The sequence below is a fragment of the Cynocephalus volans genome, chromosome X, assembly GCF_027409185.1.
Source record: "Cynocephalus volans isolate mCynVol1 chromosome X, mCynVol1.pri, whole genome shotgun sequence".
NCBI classification, from domain to species: Eukaryota; Metazoa; Chordata; class Mammalia; order Dermoptera; family Cynocephalidae; genus Cynocephalus; species Cynocephalus volans.
The window spans coordinates 116,521,222-116,546,427 of record NC_084478.1 but is presented as its reverse complement, the minus strand read 5'-3'; the positions used below and the strand labels follow the sequence as shown (position 1 = coordinate 116,546,427).

At 36.6% G+C, this 25,206-nt stretch overlaps 1 protein-coding gene across 5 annotated transcripts; it reads right to left on the bottom strand.

The window, feature by feature from the left end:
* Positions 1–352: 352 nt before the first annotated feature.
* On the bottom strand, positions 353–24,265 carry PWWP3B (PWWP domain containing 3B). 5 transcript variants are annotated; one of them, XM_063083983.1, is made up of 7 exons: positions 24,184–24,265; positions 20,827–20,989; positions 16,953–17,091; positions 14,554–14,739; positions 8,803–8,908; positions 5,751–5,913; positions 353–4,725 (listed from the first exon to the last, which is right to left on the bottom strand). In XM_063083983.1, exon 7 carries the CDS (start codon positions 4,502–4,504, stop codon positions 2,420–2,422), a length of 2,085 nt encoding a protein of 694 aa, XP_062940053.1. In that variant the 5' UTR covers positions 4,505–4,725; positions 5,751–5,913; positions 8,803–8,908; positions 14,554–14,739; positions 16,953–17,091; positions 20,827–20,989; positions 24,184–24,265; the 3' UTR covers positions 353–2,419. The 5 variants fall into 5 exon arrangements, with proteins under 5 accessions (XP_062940053.1, XP_062940052.1, XP_062940055.1 ...); XM_063083982.1 differs by having other exon boundaries at positions 24,125–24,238; XM_063083985.1 differs by having other exon boundaries at positions 5,751–5,908; positions 24,125–24,238.
* Between the last annotated feature and the right edge of the window lie 941 nt (positions 24,266–25,206).

Here is a 25,206-nt window from a genome sequence, read left to right as displayed (position 1 = left end):
ATATTGAAATCAGAGGGACATAGTGTTATAGAGTAAATAAAGTGTGTTTTCCCAGGGTATAAAGTCCACATATAGTGTGGTGATGGTCTGTTGTCAAACACTTCTCAGGGCCACTAGGAAGGTATGTGAATGGGTATAGGCTGTATACCTGGAGGAGTCTTGGTCTTTTTTGGCAGGGTCCAGAGGAAGTTTTGTGAGATCTGCAGCTTATAAAATTGGGAAGATTTTCTTTTAAAATAATACAAAATCAATCACGAAAGTGAATTATTTATTTAGAATGATAACTTATAACAAGCATTATAATGATGACAACTACAATATTCAAAAATTACAAACAAATTATATATTTATGTATGTGTATATATATGTAACATAGTTTTTAGTTTACATAAACAGCACTTATGTAGCTGCACAATCTGAAGTATGATGAAGTGAACATTCAGGGTGAAGGATATAATAGTTATTGCAAATCAAAACACCAAACTTTGGCAAATTTTACATAAACATGTAGCCATGTGAACACATAACAAGAGCCCAAAAGTGACAGTTGTCTCACTCTAAGAGGTAAAAATGCACAAGTTTATGTTAAGCCCTTAGCATTTATTTTCACATCAAGTTTTAAAAATAAAATAGCTTTGCTACCATTTATTTTCACAGAAAATCTTGTTTCAAGTTAGGATAAACAATTTATTGGCTTCAGATTTTTAGTTTTGTATATTTAACCATATTTATATAATTATCATATTTAGCCAAATAGAGGCTTTTTCTGTGACCTAATTCCAAATTCCCAGACTCTGGTCCATCTAATCCTTCTAAGCTGTTTGGAATGACTTACCAGTTATCATTTATGTTATTGGAACCAATTGAAACTAATCTACAAATAAGCCAGATAATAAAGCTTGCTTCATTTGCGACAAATTACATATTTGGAGATAGACTCAGAACAAAGTGCTTGATTTTTCTACGGCTTTTATCAAACTAGATGGGCTCTTAAGCAGTCAGCCTGGACTCAGGTCTAGAGTGGCCAGACTGTGAATACAATTACTCTAGCTGCCTTAAATATGTGGTCAGACAGCTATATTAAGAAGATCCACTCACTGTTATGAAGACAGCCAGAAGCCTGTCTGTTTTAAGAAACTATTCAGCCATTGAAGGATAGACACTTCCAAAAATAGAATTTCAGGGAAGTGCAGAATGAAGAATCCTATTTACGGCTACCAGAATTATCTTCTGCATGCTGAGATGTTATTCAGACACATATAGACTACATGCAGGTAATCCATTTAACTTACTTTTGAGTTTCAGATTGTTTTCTTGCAAAAGCAATTATAGTTAGTTATAATACATAGCAAAGCATATCTATCTTTGGTTATGTCTCAGAGATATATTTTTTTCCAAAAATAAATAGGCATAGCAGGAAAAATAATTCAACTATCTTAAGAGAAAACCCAATATTTTATAAAAATTAAGCAAAAATATATAATTGAAGTTTCTTTCAGACTTTTTTCTAATCATCTTGCATAATATCTAATAGCAGTGCAATTTTAATATTAAAATGACTGTGCACATTGTATTTAACTATACAGCAGACACACAAAAATGCCATAAAACAAAACGGTACTTTCCCTTAAAATCATTTAGTAATTATGTATTCTAAAAATGTATGGGAAAGTAGACCTGCTGAAATATGTTGACAAAATTGACTTAGAAGAAGTGCAAGAAAAGGAAAGGAAGATGTAGTGATACCTACAGATCCTAAAGATCTCAAAAAAAAAGTGAACATATTACCCAATGTCTTCCATTTTCAGAAACTACATGTTAGAGAGAATTATTCAGAGATTTTTAAATTTTCTTTCATTTTAACTTCTCAATATACATTGTAGTTGATTTTCTTGTCCCTTTACCTGTTCCTCTTTCCCCACTTCCTCACCACTACATCATATCTGTTCACTTGTCTTAACGAGTTCAAGGAATTGTTGTGATTGTTGTGTCTTCTTCCCCCCCACCCTTTATTTGTTTGAATATTTATTTATTTTAGCTCCCACAGATAAGTGATAAGTCCATCCATGTTGCTGTGCATGGTAGTATTTCATTCTTTTTTATAGCAGAGTAGTATTCCATTATGTAGATATACCATAGTTTCCTTATCCACTCATCTGATGATGGACATTTGGGCTGGTTCCAACTCTTGGTTATTGTAAATAGTGCTGCAATGAACATGGGAGTACAGGTATCCCTTCTGCATGATGATTTCCATTCCTCTGGGTATATTCCCAGCAGTGGACTAGCTGGGTCACACGGTAGATCTATCTGTAATTGTTTGAGGAATCTCATTGCAGTTAGAACAGCTAATATTCAGAGATTTTGAAAAACTAGTATCTATGAATGCTCCCTGCTATGGTTTCAACTCTCAGGAGATTTAAGGAGCTTCTTTTGCTAATGGTTTCCGTCTTTTTCCGAATATGATTTTTGCATCAAATAATTCTCTTTCCCTGTAGCCTAGGGATGGTCCTTTTAGATACTTTGCTTCAGCTGCCTCGTAATCTAATCCATCAACTGCAGAAATTGAACAAATAATTGCTTCTGGCAGAAGAACTTCCAGGATAAATTTAATTTTATCATCTTTTATTAGAGTCAGCATTCTTTCATCTATTTGTTTGTAGATTTCTTGTAAATATTTCACCACCTCATCCAACTGATCATCATCCTCAAAGTATGTTTCAATACAGGGAGTAAACCTTTTTGCATTCAAAAATGATTTCAGCCATCTGGATCCTTTTGTGCCTTTTAAAATGGCCAGAAGGTGGTTCTCTGTTCCCTTTGCGTTTACGATGAAGTCCACCAGGTTCTTGTTGGCTCGGTCCCGAGCAGCCTTCATCCGGTCAGGGAGAATTTTCTGGAAGGACATTTTCTTGGCTTGGGAAGTCACAACCATCGGTTCCATAGTATCTTCATTATGCAGCTTTGGAAATATGTTCCTGAAGGTATCTTGTTTGATTACTTTCCTAATTGGATAACTAATGTCAGCAGCATAATACTCAAGGAAAGAGCCTGCAAAAGAGCCACAACCTATTCTAACTCTGTAGTCACAAATCAGGGAGATGCACCAGTCAATACTTTCACTATATTCCTCCCTGGCTTTATCCACTAGTGCTTGTTTCTCTTTACAATCAAATTTCTTTAGTCTTCGAAAGTGTACTCTAATACCTTTCTTTTCAGGATTCATGTTTGCCTCAACAAAAAGCACACTTGCTTTCTTCTCTTTTCGCCTGATGCTTTTTATTACTGCAGGCCAAAATGGGTATTTTTGGTATTTAAACCAGACTATCATTCCTGTTTCAAATGAACGTGGCTCATAATGAAAAACAAAGCGTGGAAGTTCCTCATCTTCCTCATTGTCATCTAATGCAGAAGCATTAACAGGATTTAGAAGTGATGACTTATCAGAAGCCTGAATTTCATCCTCAAGTTCTTCAAAATCCAGTCCCTGAAGATTTGGTTCATTATTCGCAAGAAGTAGTGAGTATTCCTGGACACGGTTAGAGGGACTAAGTGAAACCTGGCATTCCCATGAACAACTTGGAGCAGATGTCGTGGCTCCCATCTCTGTTTCCACAGAAGGTTGATTCTGGCTGGCAACCACACATGGATTTGAGGGACCCTCTCCAGGATCCTCAATATTCTCTGAGAAGGTAGAACATTCAGAGGGAATAGCCAGGGTCTCTGGGCAGATGTTTTGTGCCTCGTCTTCCAAAGCTTTAGGCACAGAGAGGATATCTGATGGCAAAGATGGAACAAACTTTTCATCTTTAACACATGCACCCTCCTCTTTTACTGTAGAATGCACAGACATAACTGATGAGATGTCAATCTTTTTCTTGTTCTCTTTTTCATCATCATCATCTGAAAATGAAGGGAAAGTTTGGCACCAGCTGGAGTTTTGTGATGACTTTGTTTCCATTTCACTTGGAATAGTACCACTGGTTGTGTGCATCTGAGATTTATCATCATACAAGGAATCATCACTCTCTGAATGTACCAACAGGGATGCTGGGTTTTCACTCTCTTCAGGACACTTTGGTGAGTCCCCTTCATGCTTCCGATACTTTTTAGGAGGGGGTGAATCAGACACCTCTTCTGCTGTATTTTGAGACAGCATAGTGATCTCTTCTTCATCTGAAATGCTTTCTTGACTCAAATTTGTTCTCTTGTTCAGAATATCCAGTGCCGCTTTTAGTGATCTTGCATAGGCTGTTTCCTCTCCAGGTGGATCACTGATCTCTGACTGTACTGCTAGTGAAGAGGCAATGGTTTCAATTTGAGATTTACTCAGAATCTTTGTTTCTGTGCTGTCCACTTTAATTTTTTCATCTAGTGAGAGTATTTGAACTTCTAGGGAAAACGCCTTTTTTCTCTTACTGTTTGATGAAGTTTCAGATCTGGACAAAACTTTTGCTGGCCATAACTGGTCTTGCCAATTGCATAGGACATACTCAGCATCCATTATGATTTGGATTTCTGTGCAAAGAAGTTATTATAAAAGGTTGAGGTGGCTGCCTGTCCTTGTCACTGCTAAAGCCGATTTCAACAAAAACAAAACTCTTAACAAGTCTCTTTTGTCTTAGGACTACAAAGGGTTTACAGTTTGTGTGGCTTGTTCTCCTTCACCTCAATTTCCCAAGGATTCTTGAACACGTTGTTTGAATGGGACGACACTGGAAGATACTGAAATAGGGAAAAGGAAAAGAAGATAAGTATGAGCAAATAAAATTATTTTGCACCAAATCAGGTGAGCAATTGCAAATGGAGAAGAGATTAAAAGAAAGAACGATGTTCAGTGGGGCATCAGACAGAGAAGAAAAATGCACCATAATGTAAGTGGGAGGAATAAGAACTGGAAAAATGGTGTTATAATACCTCAAATTCAAGAACTTGCCATTTTTATTGTACAGCTTATTAAGGAGTGAACGTACGTACCTGCCTGTAGAGGTGGGACAGATTGTGGTGGTGTGTCTGGTAATCTACTTAAGTTATTAGATACTTTGGTAATTTTGTGTCCCTAACATTATACCTATGGCAGTGGGTCTCCAAACGTAGCATGCATCAGAATCATCTGGAGGACTTAGATTTCTAGGCCCCATCCTGGGAGTATTATTCAGAAGGTCTTGATTGAGCTCAAAATTTTGAATTTTTAACAAGTTCTCAATTGATTCTAATACTACATGTCCAAGAGGAACTGTTTGAGAAGCAGTGTTGTTGCCGAACACACAGCTTTATAATTTTTAAGCTGCAAGTGCTTCACTGTTCAACCAAAGCAAGCAAACAAAAACAAAAGGGTCTGTATCCCCTGGAACCAGACAGTAATACAATGACCTTGTTAAAAGCATAAGCTTAAAAGACACAGATTTTGGGAATGGCTGCTGTGGCCACTTATTAAATAGGATAGTTGTCAAGGCCCAGGGAGTCGGGCCATTGGACAGCCTCTTGCATAATTTCTTTACAGTGGTTTAATACGTGAGGTTCTTTCCAAAAACTAGAAGATATGACTTTTAATTATAAAATGTTATGGCTGCAGAGTGGGGAGCAAAGTGAATTGTACCCTAAATTCTTAACTGAACATGATTTTAATATGAAATGTGACTTTTCATGTAAAATTCTATGACTGTGGAGCAGGAAGCAAAATATATTATTCCCCAAGTTGTTATCAACTTTTTAACATGAAATGTTTCTTGAAATGGGAAAAGCCTTACCCACTATTATGTAGATCCAGCTGTCTTGATTGTCAGTCCCACTGCTTGACCAGCAGGGCCCTTCCCCTTCTCAGCACTTCTATGGCTGCACTGCCTTTCTGGGGCTCAACTGTTGTTACATGGAGATTCCCCAGGTCATGTGCATCTCTGATATTAATCTAGGCTATCCAAAAAGAAGACAGGGAATCGAACCATTAGAAAAAGTATAATAGAAAAAGTGTGAAGAAAGTTTCCTACCAAAACTCTAGCAGGCATGTTATTCTGAAACACACGAATGGGATGAAATCTCACCCGTGATATAGATGCCATGTTTATTTTCCTTCTTGTTCTTAATATTTGAAATTCTCTCTGTGGCACAATTACAATATTTAGTTCTTGTTGAAATCATCTCTCTCAGGAAAAGTGTGAGGTGAGGACAGGAGAGAAGGAAGTAACAATTGATTTGTGCCTACTGTGAGCCAGAAAATAAATGTTGTTTGAATCCTCACATTGATCATCATGGGATTTTTTTCTTCTTTACACATACAGTCAATCACCACATAACAATGTTTCGTTCTAACGAACTGTATATACAACAGTGCCCCCATAAGATTATAATGGAGCTGAAAATTTCCTACTGCCTAGTGATGTCGTAGCCATTGTAATGCTGTAGAGCAACTACTTTATTTTTCAATAAATTTAGTGTAGCTTAAGTGTACATTGTTTATAAAGTCTACAGCAGTGCAGTGTATAGTGATGTCCTAGGCCTTCACAATCACTCCCCACTCACTCACCCAGAGCAACTTCCTTTCCTGCAAGCTCCATTCATGGTAAATGCCCTATACAAATATATCGTTTTCTTATCTTTTACACCATATTTTTACCATACCTTTTCTGTTTTTAGATATGTTTAGATACACAAATACCGTTGTGTTACAATTGCCTACAGTATTCAGAATAGTAACATGCTGTACAGGTGTGTAGCCTAGAAGCAACAGGCTTTACCATACAGCCTAGGTGTGTAGTAGGCTACATCATCTAGGTTTGCATAATTACACTGTAGGATATTTGCACAATGATGAAATCACCTAATGCCGCATTTCTCAGAACGTATCTCCATCATTAGGCAATACTTGACTGTAATTTTTTTGGAAAGAATCAGTTAAACTGTACATATTGTCTCATGATCTACTAGCATGAAATAGTTTCATTGCTTTACCTATTTCATAAAATGGTTGCCTAGAGAAAATTTAGGAAATTTGGCAAGCACCATCCTTTGACCAGTACCAGAACTGCAGCCTGCTCATGAGGTATAGGCAAGACCGCAAACACTACCAGATCCTTCTTAAGGGAGAAGAGTGGTAACTACATCAAGCCCACAAGGAGCCTTCTCAGGCTTCTAAAATTTTCTATGCTAACTTTAAGGTTTTTGTTGTGTGGGACTGTAACAGGATCATAATGTCTTCAACTACAATGTCTCTGATTATGAAAGCATCCAGAAGTTTACTGAAAATTGAAAAGATGCAGAAAGATGTATAGTATGCAAAAAAATATAACACTATACAAATAACCATTATGAATATTTTCTATATATCTTCCCAGTACTTTTTACATATATAAATGAATGCATATCATTTCAAACCAGCTTCAGACCCTACTCAAGAGCATGGCTTGAACATCATTCTACATATTTTCCAGATGATATTTTTATAAATGAGGCTTCTTATAAATGAGGCTTTTTTCTAAGTTTATAGCATTTTATCTCAATATTATCCCTGAAGATATAAAAAACCCCAACAAATAATTATTTATTAGTTCTTTAAAAACAGAGAATAGTAAAGCCAGTCCTGTCTCTCCAACTGTACAAATAATCCTGTTAATAGTTTTGCAGGTATGTTTTTCTAGATTTGCTTACATATATTGTAGTAACATACATACAATATACTACTACAATATATATTTATGTTTAAGTGAGATCATATGATACATGATTCTATAATTTTGTTTTTTCACCTTATACTATTTCTCAGACATTTTCATATCACTACATGTAGAGGTTCATGTTTCTATTCACCAGATATATAATACTCCATTGTATGAACGCACCATGCCATATAATATCTTGAAAACTGCATACAGAAGTAAACCACATCTTCTCTCTGTCTCACTCTTAAATTTAGACAACACAGAAAAATGGTTCTTGCTGACCACAGCTGTATCTGCTGCCGGAAAGAATAAATTGCAAGGAGGACACATGCAGGGCAGTAGTCAACACAGCAACCAGGCTACCCGCTTGATCAGGTCTGGGAAAATTTCCACTACTGGTAAAAGATAAGGGGCATATGGGAGCATGTCTGTGCTTATTTATGAATGTTTATGTGTCTGAAACAAAATAGGTACACTGTTTCAGCTTTATTTTTCTTTTATGATTATAAAATAATCATTTAGACTTTGACTATAAAGATGCTGAAATAGGTTAAAAAATAGTATTAAATATAACCTCATCAACCAGAAATGCTCACTGTTAACATGGGAATTTATTTTCTTCCAGATTTTTTCTAATCATATGTATATGCATATATTATGTGTAAGTAACTTCATTCAACTACCTATTTCATCCCTTTTCTATGCTCATGTACATGTAACTAACACACACATAGCCTTCCCATGTGTCACTCAGTTTATAGTAATATTTCCCCCCATGCTGTCAAATACTTCTATCAGTTATTTTTCTGTGCAAATTAATAAACACTTAATAATTCAAACAACAACGGAATGTCTAGCAATATAAACATGGAATGCCAACTCAATAGATTAGCATGAATAGCCATGCTGCACTGAAGCCTTAATTTAGAGGCTGTAATCTGATCACCCCCTTCTCCCACTGTGGACTTATAAAGCATAGGGATATAAAAAAAAATTCCAGAGGATTAGTTTATTCAAAATGCCAGCAATTTTCTCAAAACCACACACTGTTCTCACCACTCCAAGACTGTAATCCCTATTTTTCACATCTTTACTCTAGGACCCTGAGAAGTCACTAGAAAATAATTAGCTTTAAGACAGCCATTACCTTGAAGGTTCTTGTCAGCTGCGGCCTCCAGAAATGCTGCTCCTCCCCCAAGGCTGGCCAGGCACAGCTCACTTCCAAGCTGCTCAGGGAAGGCTCCGCCCCCTGGCTGTGATGAAGAGCATAATTAGAATCCTTTTCTGAATTAGAAGAGGGAGAATTGTCAAGAAAGACCCCTGAACTGTTGAAATATAAAAGTATAAGTCTTGAAAGTGTAAAATTACTAAGGGAAAATATAGGCGAAACACTTTGGTAACTAGGTCTGGGAACAGACTTTATGAACATGAGCCCGAAAGCACAAGCAACAAAAGAAAAAAATAAACAAATGGGACTATATCAAACTAAAAAGCTTCTGCACAGCAAAGGAAAAAATCAAGAGAGTGAAATGACAACCTACAGAGTGGGAGAAAATTTTTGCTAACTATGCATCCAACAAGGGATTAATATGCATAATATACAAGGAACTCAAGCAATTATGGAGCAAAAAAACAAATAACCCAATTAAAAACTGGGCAAAGGAACTGAAATAGACATTTTTCAAAGGAAGACATACAAATGGCCAATAGGTACATGAAAAAATGCTCAACATCACTAGTCATCAGGGAATTGCAAATTAAAACCACATTGAGATACCACCTCACCCCAGTTAGACTAGCTATAATCAAAAAGACAGTGAATGACGAATGTGGAGGGAAATGAACGCTCCTACAGTGTTGGTGGGACTATAAATTAGTACAACCACTATGGAAAACAGTATGGAGGTTTGACCCAGCAATCCCACTTCTGGGTATATACCCAAAGGAATGGAAATCATCATGTCCAAGGCATACCTGCACTCCCATGTTCACAACAGCTAAGATATGGAACCAACCTAAATGTCCATTGATGGATGATTGGATAAGGAAACTGTGGTATGTATACACCATGGAATACTACTCTGCCATAAAAAGAATGAAATTCTCCCATTTACGACAACATGGATGAGCTTCGAGAAACTTATTTTGAGTGAAATAAGCAAAGCACAGAGGGATAAATACCACATGTACTCACTCATATGTGGGAGCTAAGAGAGAAAAAAAGGAAGGAAAGAAAGACCACAGTGGTGCACTGGACTTGCACAGCGAGAGAACATACCTAGGGATACAAAGTGGAGTGGGGAAAGACGGAAGTGGAGGAAGGTCAGGCATAATTGAGGAGATAATTTGGTGGGGGACACAGGGTATTATCACAATTTGTGGTAATGGACATGCTGTCAGTATGGATCTGGCCATCACATCTTAGGCACGACTGGTAACAATTTGCTTTGTATCCCAAGAATATTCATAACCAATAAAAACAAAACAAAACATTAAAAAAGAATTAATAAAGAAAGAAAAACATAATATGCCCGAGCTTTTATATTCAGTGGCAGAACACAGGATCTCAGCTCAGCTTCCTGACTTATTGAGTAGTTCCCTTGATCTTGAAAGCTACTTTTTATAGAGACCTCATGGTTTGGTGGAAGGAATATGAACTTCATGTTGGAATAGACCCAGTTCCAATCTCAGCTTAAACATGTTAACCGAGAACTTGTTTTAATCAGTGTAATCATATTTATGTACATAATGTTTGCCACCAGTTTTTTATTAAATACTACATCAAGAAAAAAAATGTTCCTTTTTTAAAGAACTTCGAAGTGAAATGGCAACAAGTGTGTTTAATTTCCATTTGAACCTTTAGGGTACATGATTTCTTTAAGAGGTAATAATCACTTTATCATATAATAAAAACCCAGTTAAAAATATTCCTTACATATTTTTTTCTTGCCTTCTCTGGCATCCTACCTCCACAGGTGAATTTAAAACTCTGCTGGTCAAGCTCCATTAAAATAAACCACTAAGGATATTTGTGGGATTGTACTAAAACTGTACCTTATTTGAGGAAGAATTGACTTCCTTATAATTCTTTTTTTCTACTTCCAGGACATGGTATCTCTCTCCTTTTATTCAGTTCTTCTCTTACGCCCTTCAGGAAAGTTTTAGAGATTTCTTCACATACATGGTTATTTCTGACCAAAGGCTGAAAATTATCGGTTTGGAGAAAAGTACCCTTTTCACATACCCTCATCAATAACTGGCAATTCCTTCTTCTTATATTTTGCTGTTGCTTTCACTTGAGCAATTTAATGTGGAGGGAATTATAAATTTTTAAATTTACATGTCTTTATTTGTTGTTTTTTTAAATTTATTTTTTATTATACATACATGTGGGGTACAATGTTGATTTTCAGTAATTGTGTACAATGTGTGATGGTTGGATCAGTATAGTTAGCTTATTCGTCATTACAAAATGCATTCATTCTTTGTGTCCATTCAACAATTCCTCATTAGCCCCCCCTCCCTCATCCTTCCCCTCCCCTTTTCCACCTCTAGTTTTCTAAAAGTTCAACATATTACTGTGATTATTGTTTCTTTCTGTCTTTCTATCTCTCTTTATTGTTCATTTGTTTATTCATGGATTCAGCTCCCAGTTATGAGTGAGAACATGTGGTATTTCTCTTTCTGTACCTGGGTTGTTTCACTTAGGATAATTTTCTCCAGGCTCATCATGTTGTTGCAAATGGTAGAATTTCATTCTTTTTTATGGCTGAGTAGTATTCCATTGTGTATATATACCACAATTTCCTTATCCACCCATCCAGTGATGGGTATTTAGGTTGGTTCCATTGCCTAGTTATTGTAAATAGAGTTGCAATAAACATGAAAGTGCAGGTATCCCTTCAACCTGATGTTTTCCAATCCTCAGGAGTGGGATTGCTGTATCATATGGAAGATCTGTCTGTAGTTGTTTAAGGAACGTCCATACTGTTCTCCATAATGGCTGTACTAATTTACAGTCCCACTAACATACATGTCCTTATTTGTATGTCTAAAATATACTTAGCACTTAATATTCATCAAAATTCTCCATTTAGATATTAAGTACCATTAGTGATAATTTGGGGAATGAAGTGTTTTATTTGGCCTCTGTATCAAATAATATGTAGTATTACTCATACATATGAATAATTTTTTTTTTTTGTCTTTTTGTGACCGGTAAGGGGATCGCAACCCGTGGCGTGGTGTCGCCCACACCGTGCTCAGCCAGTGAGTGCACCGGCCATTCCTATATAGGATCCAAACCCGCGGCAGGAGCGCCGCTGCGCTCCCAAGCGCTGCACTCTCCCGAGCGCGCCACGGGGCCAGCCCTATATGATTAAATTTTCAAAATCAACCTTTATACCTGACTTATTTTACTTAATATAATTTTTTCTAAGCCAGAGAAATACCACACGTTCTCACTTATTTGTGGGAGCCAAAAATAAATAAATACACAAACAAACGGAGCGGGGGGGAAGAAGACACAACAATAACAATTCTTTGAACTTAAGACAAGTGAACAGATATGATGTTGATGGGTGGAAGCAGGGAGAGGGAAGCGGGAGGGAGGAATAGGTAAAGGGACATGAAAATCAACTACATTGTATATTGTTGAAGTAAAAAAAAATCAACCTTTATACAAGCATTAATATTGGAATAATAAGTACCAACAAATTAATGAGGGTCATCTCTAGGCTGGTGTATTATTGGGAGCTCTAATAATTACAGTATTCAATGCTTTGTGCTATAAATAATCCCTATGTCTCAGAGGTTCAATCCCCAAAAAGTTTATTTTGCTTTTGCCAGAGTTCAATATAGGTCATCATGTGACCAGAAAGCAGGGTAGAGGATGCTCTTTTCTAAGCAGTCATTAAGAGATCCAAACTTCTTCTATCCTGTGACTCTACCATCTTCTTGGGCCTTGAAGTCCTACACTGCATTCTTTGCATCTGCTCACCTGTCAAAAGAAGAGGGAGGATGGACAGTCCTGTGGAAGGTTTTAGAGGCCAGGCATGGAGCCCCAACTGCCACAGAGGCAAGGGAATGTAGTCTACCTGTGACCCCAGGAGGAAAATGAAACGGAATTTGGTGAACATGTGGCATTCTCTCTGCCACATGAAGTTTTCCCTTTCAATCTTTTCTAGACTTCTGCTATTTATATAATTTTTTTTTTACAACTGTGTATTATATTTATAATGAATGGGACAGAAACCTCTAGTTGCCCACCTGAAATCTACTCTTTGCACTATTCTGTATTAGCAGAAGCCCAGTTGTATTCAGGGTGGCAGTGTGAGCTCCTAAAATATTACCTTTCCTAGACTCCTTCACTACAAGCTATGGCCATGTGATGGAATTTTTTGCCAAAGAATACAAGCAGAAATTGCTATGAAGATTCTAGAGAAGGCACCTCCAAAGGGGGATAAACAGCCAGCTTAGGCTTTTTTTCACTTTAGCTCTTTCTCTTGCTTCCTAAGATTTGACCATGACAAGAGTTCGGACAGACATTTCAGACCAAGAAGTGACTTAGAAAAAGAATGCAACTCACTTAGGGATCCTAAGCACCTGAATAGCATCATGGAGACCACCTCATTTCAATCTCTTTAACTTAGTGGAACAATGAACTTCTATCTTACCTCAGTCACTGTGCTTTCCAGTCTCTCTTCCTAGCAGTAGAAAAAAATTTTGCAGATAGACGATTCATTCTTACTTTAGATCTTATCATCCTCAGCATATGATTTTTTTCTTTCTTTATTAAATTGGGAACTTTCACCTTTTCACTTAAAGAAAGCACTTTATGGCTTCTCCTTGCATATCTGAATAGCCAGCATCACTACTTTTATGCTTTTGGGCAATTATACAGTAAAGAAGGGCTACTTGAACACGTGGTCTGCAATACTGAGACAAGTAATCTGATAACCGAGAAGGCTACAAGTTACCAACAGGTGTGCAGCATCTACAGCGTGGATGCGCTGGACAATGGGAGGATTCATGTACTAGGCATGATGGTGCAGGATGGCGCAAAATTTCATCATGCTACTGAGAATAGTGTGCAATTTAAAACTTATGAATTGTTTCTTTCTGGAATTTTCCATTAATATTTTAGAACCGTGGTTGACCTCGGGTAACTGAAACTGTGGAAAGCAAAACTGCAGATAAGGGGGGACTACTGTATATGGTTTTAAACGAAGGTACTTATTTGATTATATATTTTATAATGTAATATTTTTTCTGTCTTCTCATTTCACATGTTTGGAAAAAAACAAATGCACACAGTATATGGCCCTTATTATAGCTATTACATATAAGGAATAAATATGCATGCACATGTGTGTGTGGAGAGAGATGGTCAGGGAGAGTTGGGGAGTTCGTCAGGGACACCATTTCTGTTAGCGAACATTTTGGTACTTTGGGGCCTCTTGAGGTTTATTTTAGGGGAATCTTCTGTTAACTCTTCTAACCTGCCACTGCTGCCCTGTCTACCAGATACCAAGGTCTGTGTCTCCTGGACTAACCCAGAGAACAGCACAATAACCTCATTAAGAAATAAGCTTAGGAGTCAGAGATCCAGAATGACTGTCATGGCAACCTATTGGACAGGACTGTTTTCAAGGATTTCTTGAAAATTAGGTAGCTGACTGGGACATGCAAGTCTTCCATAAGTAGACATCATTATGACCATTTGCATAATTTCCTTATAGGGTTTTAGCATATTTAAATCTTTCCCAGCATTACAATCTGTGGATTTTAATTTAAAATGTTATAGCTACTGAGCCAGAAGTAAGATAAATTGTACTCCATATTCTCAACTTAACATGTTTTTAACGTGGAATGCTTCATGAAATGGGAAGAGCCTTACCCACTGTCATGTGGATCGTGGTGGGTCTGGCCCTGTGATCCAGCTGTCTTGATTCTCACTCCCACTGCTTGACCTGCAGGGCCTTTCCCCCGCTCAGCACTTCTGTCGCTGCACTGCCTTTCTGGGGCTTAACTGGTGTTACATGCAGATTCCCCAGGTCACATGCATCTGTGATATTAACCTAGGCTATTCAACAGGAAAACAGGGAATCAAACCAATTAAATGCAAAAGATGTAAAGAAATTTCCCTACCAAAACTCTAGCAGGCATGTCACTCTGAAACACAGGAATGAGGCAAAATCTCATCTGTGATGTGGATGCCATGTTATTTTCCTTCTTGTTCTTATATTATGAAATGCTCTCCGTGTCACACTTGTGTTATTTGGTTCATGCTGAAATCATCTCCTCTAGGAAATAACAAGGTGGAGACATGACAGAAGGCAAATAATTGCCTTGTATCTACTATGGGCCAGGCTCTACGTAGTGGTATTTTTTATAAATTCTGAGTCCTCACATCAGTCTATGGGTGGAGCTTTTTCTTCTAACACATACAACTTTTTCAGTGAAATTTCAATCACACTCTACATGGTGTTTCATAGTCTGCTAACACAAAATACGTTTCATTGCTTTGTTTGCTCACTTCAAAAAAATAGTTGCCTGGAGAAAATTTAGGATATCTGGCAAGCGCCATCTTGTGACCAGAACCAGAACTGTTACTACCATGTTCTGGTGGGAGAAGGTTGGGAACTAACTACATCCTGCCAGCCAGCAGCTTTCTCAGGCTTCTAGAATATACCATGCTCAAGTTTAGAGTTTTGTTATGCATTACACAAAACTGGAATCTGAATATTTTCACCTCCAATGGTATGATGATAGGAAAAATAATCACATGCTTACTCAAAATTGAAAATATGAGAAATATATATTTAAAAAAGTATAATTCTGGAAAGACAACATTATTTCCTGTATATCTTTCCATATATTTTTACATATATAAATAAATGAATACCATTTCAAACCAGCTTTTTACCCTGCTCAAGTTCATGGTCTGAACGTATTCCAAATCAATAAGTATTTTCAAAGTGATTTTTTCAATAGATCACTTCAAATGAAATTTATATCTCAATCTTTCTTCTGGTATTGTTAAAAATGACTAAATTTGTCATATACTAAATATGTTAATGCTAAGTATGTATTAAGGATTATTTTTAAATAGAGATAGTAAAGCCTGTCCTGTCTTTCCAACCACACAAATAATTTCCTTAGTAGGTTGCCTTAATTTTTTTCTGATTTGGTTACACATATTGTTTTCACATAGCCTTTTATCTTTAAATGACGTGATATGGTGCTTGCTATTCTGCAGTTTGCTTTTTTTTTTTTTTTTCCTAATGCTACTTCTCAGACATCTTTTCAAATCACTAGACGTTCATACTTTATTTGACAGCAATACAACATTCCATTGTATGACTGTACCATGCCACGTAATACTTTTAAAACTGCTTATAAAAATAAACTAAATCCTCTCTCCGTCTCACTCTTAAATTTAGATGATACAGAAAAATGATTCTTGCTGACCACGGCTGTACCTGTGGCCTAAAAGGATGGGTTGCAGGGACGACGCATGCAGAGCTGTAGTCGACACAGCAATCAAGCTACACACTTGATCAGGTCCAGGAAAATTTCCACTACTGGCAAAAGGCAAGGGGGGTATGACAGCGTGTCTATGTGTGTCTATGAATATTTATGTGTCTGAAACAAATTGGGTACACTCCGCTTCATTTTGCTCTTCTAATTATAAAAATGATCATGGAATAAAGCAGTTCTAAAAATGCAGAAACCAATTAAAAATAAATTCTAAAAATCCCAGTAATCTCAACACTCAGAGATGCTAACTGTTAACACAGGAGTCTAGTTTCGTCCATAAAGAAAATGCATATTTTTTTTACAAGTGTTATCACTCAACAGCGTTATCTCAATCCCTCTTCATGTTCATGTACATTTATATTTATGTCTGTGTATGTCATTCACTTTATATGTTTACAATTTTCTATGTTATTTTTTGGGTACAGAAACAAATGTTTAAATCAAAATATAATAAAAATCTGTAATGCAGATAGAAACATGGAGTGCCATGTAAAAATTTAACACTAACGGCATGCCTCACAGAGAGTCTTAATTTAGAAGCTGTAATCTGATCACCCACTCCCACACTGTGGACTTTAAAAATATCGGGAGAAACAAACATTCCAGAGGATTCATTTCGTCCCAATAACAGCAATTCAGCCCAAACCATATTCCATTCCCACCTTTCCCAGACAACAATCTCTATTTTTTTTTCACTTTAATATCAAGGCCCGACGATATTCCCAGAAAAATAACTAGCTTTAAGACAGCCATTACCTTGAAGCTTCTTGTCAGCTGCAGCCTCGCGAAATGCAGCCCCTCCCCCAAGGCTGGCCAGGCACAGCTCACTTCCAAGCTGCTCAGAGAAGGCTCCGCCCCCTGGCTGTGATGGGGAAAGAAGGGGGCCTTGCCTTCCCTCCATTAGGGGGAAGAGAATCGCCAAGTTAAACCGAAATTCGCTTAAAGGGAAAAGATGTTAATTTTTAAAGCACGTGAAACCAGAATGCAATAAGTGTCTCTAATTTACATTCAAACTATAAGGCTGGGTGATATCCTGAAAAATAAAATAGGTAGAATGCCTTTATCATATAATGAAGACCCAGTTAAGAATGTCTTTTACATATTTTTTTTGCTATTCTGGCACCTTATTGCAACGAATGATTTTAAGATACAGCTGGTCAAGCTCTATTAAAAAGACCCACTAGGTCCTTTTTTGTGACTGCCGTGAATTAATATACTACTTTGTGGATAATTCATTCTCTACAATTTTAATTCTCCTGGCCCTGGGATATTATATGTTTCTCTTTTTATTTGGGTCTTAGCATTCATGCTTCAGAAAGTTTCATAGATTTTTTCTTAAAGTCTTTTCTAAATATAAAACATCATCCCAAATCCTTAAAGAGATGTATCCGAATATAGTGAAATTGAGAAAACAAAAACAAAAACAACAACAAAAAGCTCTATGTCAAAAACACAATAAAACAAAGTTGAAAATAAAAGAAAAAACTCGAAAAAACTCTTCAGAGAAAAATATCTCTAATCTAAAGTAGCTGTTATATTTTAATAAGAAAGAAATAGCAAAGTAAAAAAAAAAAAGCGGGCAAGGGAAATAAAAAGCAAATAAAAAAAGGCAGAAAACATAGATAATTCACGATGTTCTGAGAGTAATTCTTACCCACTCTTCCTATTACTTTCCTGTGAGCAAGCTCATGCACTGGAACTATAGGTACTTCTGTCCTTGCACAGCTGCAAGCCTCTAAGGCTGTTTAGATGGACTTGCTTATATTGGGGGTTATGTTTTAAGACCCATTTGATTCTTACATTAATCAATACCCCACAACTTACCTCCTCTTGTACTAAAGCTGACATTTTGGCTTCCATCTGCAACCCCATTTGTTTTACATCAATTTGTTCAATGGAGAAAGGGTGGTGCTACTTATGAGGGCTCCTCAAAACCCAAACATTCAAATTAAAAATTAAAACTGACCAATCTATAAAAGATATTCACCTTCCCTAATAATCAAAAAGATGCAAATATGAACGGCAATGAGATGTCATTTTTCTACCTAATTTGACCAACAAAGAAGCAAAGAAATAATACAATGACCAGTCAGCAAGGGGACAAGGATGGGCATTCTCACTCATGCCCAAGGTCACAAAACTGGGAAAAGGGCAAGACAAAATCAGAGCCAAAGTCTATCTGACTGCAAAACAGGAGGATGTGTCATCTCTCCACCAGTACTTACCTGCTTCCTGGGCTTGGAATCCTGTCTTTTTGACAGAACCAAAGATGATGTCATTCACTTCCAGATTGTGAGGAAATTGGTGAACATTACCCCAGAGTGAGTGCTTCTTAATCTCATGTCCCTCCTGGTGAACACCTGGTGAACTACATCTATCTTCAGTAACTAGCACACTTACCTGTGAACTCTCTCCATCTCTCTCATACATCTATATTTCCACACAAATTTAAAAATAGTTGTTTGCACTATGATATTGCACTGACCATATCTGCATGATAGCATTCACTTGGTCTGAGAGCACTTATGACGAGTCTTTTTTGTGTTGCAGGAACCTGGCAGTAACTTCCCTTTCCGATATAACTATTCCTGGACAGGGGCTGAAAATCATTTGTTATGTAGAGAAGTGACTATTTCATTCCACACTCATTAACAATTGGCAAATCCTTGTTCCTGTGTTTTACTGTTTGCAATTGCCAATTCAATATGGGGAAATCGAATTTCTATCCTCTTTTGCCGAGCTTTTTTTATTCACAAAATACTGAAGTATTAGGACTTAAATTTAGATTTTTATTGCTTCTAACTTTGAGGTATTATTTCCCAGGAAGCATTAAAGCCTACACACTGCTGATGGATACTGATTCTGAAGCTTAGGTCTCTTAAGATTATGCTAAGTTTAAAAACAAAAATTATAAGATGTAATTAAAGTTGGTGAGGTCCTCACAATCCCACCCATTATCACACTAAACAGGTAAACACATCTCCTGCCGCATTCTAACTATTCAAGTTAGAGAGATATAGCTGCACTATGACACAGCTCTTCCTGTAATAAACAAATGGAGAAAAAGAAAACTATCTGCTTTGGGGACTCTAAAGAAAGAAGAAACCACTCTTCCAGAGACCCATAACAGAAGGGTCAGGCTGGGTCGAAATTATTCTGGTAACTAAACCTGGAAACGAAATCAAGGGTTCTTTGGTGAGATATGGATTTCTGTTGGCAGGACCCTATGTCTAGCCTTTAAAAGTTTGTACCAGAGGCATTATGACAAGATTATATTTTTTAAGTTTTCAAACAGACAGGAAGTTAGACAGTTGTGGGTTTGAAACCTTTATTAGCTGAGTGAAGAGAAAACTTTCAAATTCTTGAAACTATGTTAGCCTGTCATCTCTACATCCTAGAGAGCATAGTTAACAAAGATGTCTGAGTCACGTGCATCTCTGATATTAATCTACATTGTCCAAATATCACATATTAAACTATATTTAATGATACAATACAAAAAGAGTTTCAGCTCTTTTCTAGAAAAGCAGTGCTTTTGAAGAAGCCTCATTCTATTGCCTTAGGGCTGGTAAATGGTTCTCACTTGCTGTAGACTCTTTTTATCCCCCTGAAACTTCACAAAGTACCTTGAATAAAGTGTTTTCAGAGGATGGTAACTGGATTAGACTAAAACGTGGCAAAAAAAAGAAAAGGGATTAGATAAGAGGTTTACTATGCTTAGTAGAGAGAAGGTAGACAATGAGAATAGAGATAAGATGCAGGTCAGAAGAATAAATAGTGGGTATCAGACAGACAGGTTCAGAGACATGGAACATATTTGGGGAGAGGGGAACAAAAACAGAAAAGTATTATGATAACACAAACAATACTCCATCTTTATTTTTTTTCTGTTGTAAAATAAGAAGGGAATGTGTACGAAAGGGAATGTGGCTTTGGTGGTATCAGGGGTATTATTTTTGTTCTTAAATAATTTAGGCCTTTTGGACCCCTCTGGGTAATCACAAGGGAATGCTAAGTTTTAACGTTTTCTAAACAGCTAGTGCTGCCCTGTCTGTACAAGGCAACAAAAGGAGATCCCAAGGACACAGACAATAGGATTTAGTACCAACAACCTTAGAAAAAGCATGTCCTTTGGAATTAGATATTTGTGATGGTAGTTGAAAAAGAATTAAATGTGTTAAATGACAGCAAAGTATTATTCAAGAGCGTATACAGATGTCTAAGGAAGGTGAAAAGACATTAAGAAAGGTCTTAAGAAACCTTTGTAACTAGGCTACCTAGTATCTGGTGATGACAACCTAGCATAGTTGTCAAGGACTGCGAAGTTAGGCCATTGGCCGGAACCTCAGGTAGACATCTGAACATCCTCTTGAATGATTTTTTCATAGAGGCTTAATACATGAGATTCTTTCCCAAAACTAGAAGACGTGACTTTTAATTATAAAATGTTATGGCTGCAGAGTGGGGAGTAAAGTGAATCGTACCCTAAATTCTTAACTGAACATGACTTTAATATGAAATGTGGCTTTTCATGTAAAATTCTGACTGTGAAGTAAGAAGCAAAATACATTATTCCCCATGTTCGCATCAAGTTAACATGAAATATTTCTTGAAATGGGAAAAACCTTACCCACTGTTACGTAGATCCAGCTGTCTTGATTGTCAGTCCCACTGCTTGACCAGCAGGGCCCTTCCTCTTCTCAGCACTTCTGTGGCTGCACTGCCTTTCTGGGGCTCAACTGGTGTTACATGTAGATTCCCCAGGTCATGTGCATCTGTGATATTAACCTAGGCTGTCCAAAAAGAAGACAGTAAATCAAACCACTAGAAAAAGTATAATAGAAAAAGTGTGAAGAAATTTTCCTACCAAAACTCTAGCAGGCATGTTATTCTGAAACACATGAATGAGGGTGAAATCTCACCCATGGTGTAGATGCCATGTTTATATCCCTTTTTGTTCTCAATATTTGAAATGCTGTCTGAGACATGGCTATGTTAATGGTTCATGTTAAAATCATCTCTCTAATGAAAAGTATGAGGTGGAGACATGAGAGAAGAGAAGTAACAATTGCTTTGTGTCTTTTACAGGCAAAATTCAGTGTGGCTTTTTTTTTTTTAATACTTTCTGTGTGAATCCTTACATCAGTCCTTGTGTGAAGTTTTTGTGTTATACATGTGCAATTTTTCAACATATTTCAATCACACTCTACATGCTGTCTCATAATGTGATAATATAAAATATATTTCACGCTTTGTCCACTTCATAAAAATGGTTGCCTGGAGAGTTAGGAAACTTGGAATCTGGTGGCCAGAACCAGAACTGCAGAAACTCAGGTCTTTAGTGAGGAAGGGTGGGAACCATGGCCATCCAGGCAGTAGCCTTCTTAGGCTTCTAGAATTCTTCATTCTCAGTTTAAGAGCCGTGTGTGTGTTATACAAAAATGGGATTATAATATCCTCATTTTAATATTTTCCATTATAATATATCTCATGCATATTGCATATCTTTCTTCATCTTATGAATTTCCAAAGAAAAAAAGCAAATTTCCATAATAGTCAAATATAATGGTTTGCTCTATAAAATTCTAGATTTTTCCTATAGATACTTATAAACGTGCATTGATTTGGAAACAAGACATTTTATCTCTCCAATAATATATTTGAACATCTTTCTATGTAGATTAAATACTTTCTACATCATTTTTTGTGAATTACTTTATAAGATTTTTCCACATTTACAGAATTTTCTCTCATTTTCTTGTAACGAAAATTAAGCTTGCTCTTTTCAAAATAACTTTTAAAAATGGACAGATGCAATAATACAGAAGGTTAAAATGTTTCTTCTCTCCAACTATGCTTATATCTCCAAATAATAAATTAGCATTGTATTTCCGGATTTCTCTCTCATACATTGTACTAATGTACACATTTTTTTTTTTTTTTGAAAAGATGAGATTATATGATACAGGCCATTCTGCAATTTGGTTATTTTTAGAATATACCTTGGACATCTTTTTTTTTTTTTTTTTTTTTGTCTTTTTGTGACTGGTAAGGGGATCGCAACCCTTGGCTTGGTGTCATCCGCACCGTGCTCAGCCAGTGAGTGCACCGGCCATTCCTATATAGGATCCGAACCCGCGGCGGGAGCACAGCACTCTCCTGAGTGCGTCACGGGGCCAGCCCGGACATCTTTTCTTATCATTGCACTTAGAGTTCACTCATTCTTCTCACAGCTGCACAGAATTCAATATTATGGATATACTATCCCAAATGACTAATCCATAATATGTTTTAAACATTTTTTGAATTCTTTCTCAAGAGTATACAAATAAATATCTTCTGCTTGAACAAGAGTCTGGACTATGGCCTAAATAATTTGAATTGCAAAAAAAAGGACAAGCAACCAGGTAACCAGCCTTCTGAGATCCACAGAAAAATCCAAGTTCAGCTAAAAGATAATGGAGTGTGTGTGACTATCTATTCAAGGGTCTGTAACAAAACAGATTATTCCCTTTTCAGCTCCCTTGCTGTTTTGGAAAGAATCTAAAAGTACATACAACCTAAAGAAAAAAACACACATCGTCAGTACTCTTATTCCTGAGTTGTTTACTGCTTACACTTGAGTCTAAGCCCTTTGATATTTTCCTTCATCACATATATATTTGAATATACTATTTGAAATTACATTTATTCACCCACATATTTGAACATCTTTCCATGTTTATGTATGTGTACACCATTTTGAGGAAGTAGCTTTTCTTTCCATCATTTTAAATTCTCATCTCAGTTATTTCCATGCTCACATAGGAACTACATGCTAGGTGAAATGTGGAAGAAGTGGAAAATTTCCTCTTTTTTCCCTGGACATCCTTTAATACTAGACATCTTTTATTACTAGATATATTGTGTGTTGTGTTTTATTATATTAAAATATGTCTATTGTTTTATATGATCTCTCAGATTTTTATATTACAGTACAAATAGGAATATGCCATTCTCTTCGTAGATAGGTAGAGATGTAAACAAAGATCATCTTTTGCAAATCGTTGAAAAAGCATTTTTTTCTTTGCAGTTCAAAATTTTTTATCATTATTTTCTAATTGACACCTAATAATTGTACATATTATGAGGTACACAGTGATATTTGATACGTGTGTACATGGGTAATTAGCATATCTATCACCTCACACATTTACCATTTCTTTGTGTTGAGAACTTTTGGAACTCCTCTCTTCTAGCCATTTGAAAATATGCTATAACTTATTGTTAATTATAGTCATCTAGCAGTACTATAGCACACCGGAACTTATTCCACTAATCTAGCTGTAAGCTCTCACAGTTAACCAACCTCTCCCTACCTCCCCTCCTGCTACCCTTTTCAGCTTCTAGTAAACAAAATTCTACTCTCTATTTCTATGAGCTCAACTAAAAAGCAATAGTAAGGCTGAGTATGCTCAGACAAATAACCAAATTGCTAATTCTCAGAGGTACTTGAATCTACAGTTACACATTACTTTAGATTATTATCCAAACTCCACCAAAACAGTAAGATTTGTTAGAAAATTAACACATCCAAAGTAATATTTAAAAAAAAAAACATTCCCAACTTACAACTTAGTTTTTCATTTGATTGTCATTTCTTTTTTTCAAAATAAGATTAATTTCCCTAGATTTGTTTCAGCATTTATCTCAGCCACTACTGCTTTTTGACTTAAACATAAAATGCCCTATTCAAAAGTTAGCTTTTACAACCTCATGAATAATTCCCCCCCCCCCCCGCCCCCGCAGGTGTAATCTGATCATCACCTCCCCCATTGTGGACTTTTAATATATCTGGAGGAACACAAAATCCAGGTAAGAAACAACGACTCTCAGAAAACAACACTCCTTTCCCATTACTTCAAAGCAGCAGTCCCTTCTTTTCTTACCATTACTCCAAATCCTCAAGAAGTCTCCAGAAATAACTAGCTTTTACGACAGCCATTACCTCCAAGCGTCTCCTCTTCAGCGGAAGCCTACGAATCTTGTATGTAATGCAGCCCCTCCTCCAAGACTGGCCAGGCGCAGCTCGCTCCCAAGCTTCTAGACGATGCTCCGCCCCCTCTCCGTGATGGGGAAAGCAGGAGGTCCTCCCTTCATTTAGAGGGAGGAGGATAACCAAGTTAAACTGAAATACAGTTAAACGAAAGAAGTGGATTTTTAAAAAACAACTTTAAAGCATATTGGCAACGTATGTCTGTTCAATTTCCATTCAGTCCCTAGGGTGCTTGATGTCCTGGAAAAAAAAAAAAAAAAGAAAGAAAGAAAAAAGAGGTAGCAAATCTTTTTTTTCATACAATAAAGATGTACTGAAGATATTCCTTACATATCTTACATTTTTTTTCTGGCCTCTCATACTTTATTTCTGGTAAATTTAAGACGAACTGGTCAAGCTTCGCTAAAAAAGCATGCTAAGAATCTTGATTAGGACTGCAGTGAATTAATACTTTATTTTAGTTAGAATTAATTCTTTCCAATTTTGAATCTGAATCTGGGAAATAACATGTCTCTCTTTTTATTCAAATTTCTTATATTTCCTTTCTTAGGACATTTCCACATAAAAAAATCCTCAAACAAAATCTGATTATACTGAAATTGGAAAAAAAATATCAACAGTAAAATCACAATAAGCCAAATTCAAAAATCAACTACAACTTAAACTGCTTTTCAATGCATATGATTGGATGAACAAAAAACATGCCTCCATCAGTTATTATATTTCAATGACAAAGAAATTAACAACAGAGTACAGAAAGGGACAACAGACACAAAAGGACAATTCACAACATTCTTCCCTACTCCTGATATTTACTTCCCTGTGAGGAGAGCTCAAGCAGCACAGCCGAGGGCTCTCTGCTTTTTCTAGACTGGAGAGACAGGCTTGTAAGCTGATGGATAGTTTTGCCGATGTCTGCGGATCTGTTAGTCCCCTTTCACTCTCACAATAAGTATTATCCTGTAATTTATCTTT

Excerpts from the sequence above, each read along its gene's own strand:
- PWWP3B (XM_063083983.1), bottom strand. The coding sequence starts at position 4,504 with ATGGATGCTGAGTATGTCCTATGCAATTGGCAAGACCAGTTATGGCCA.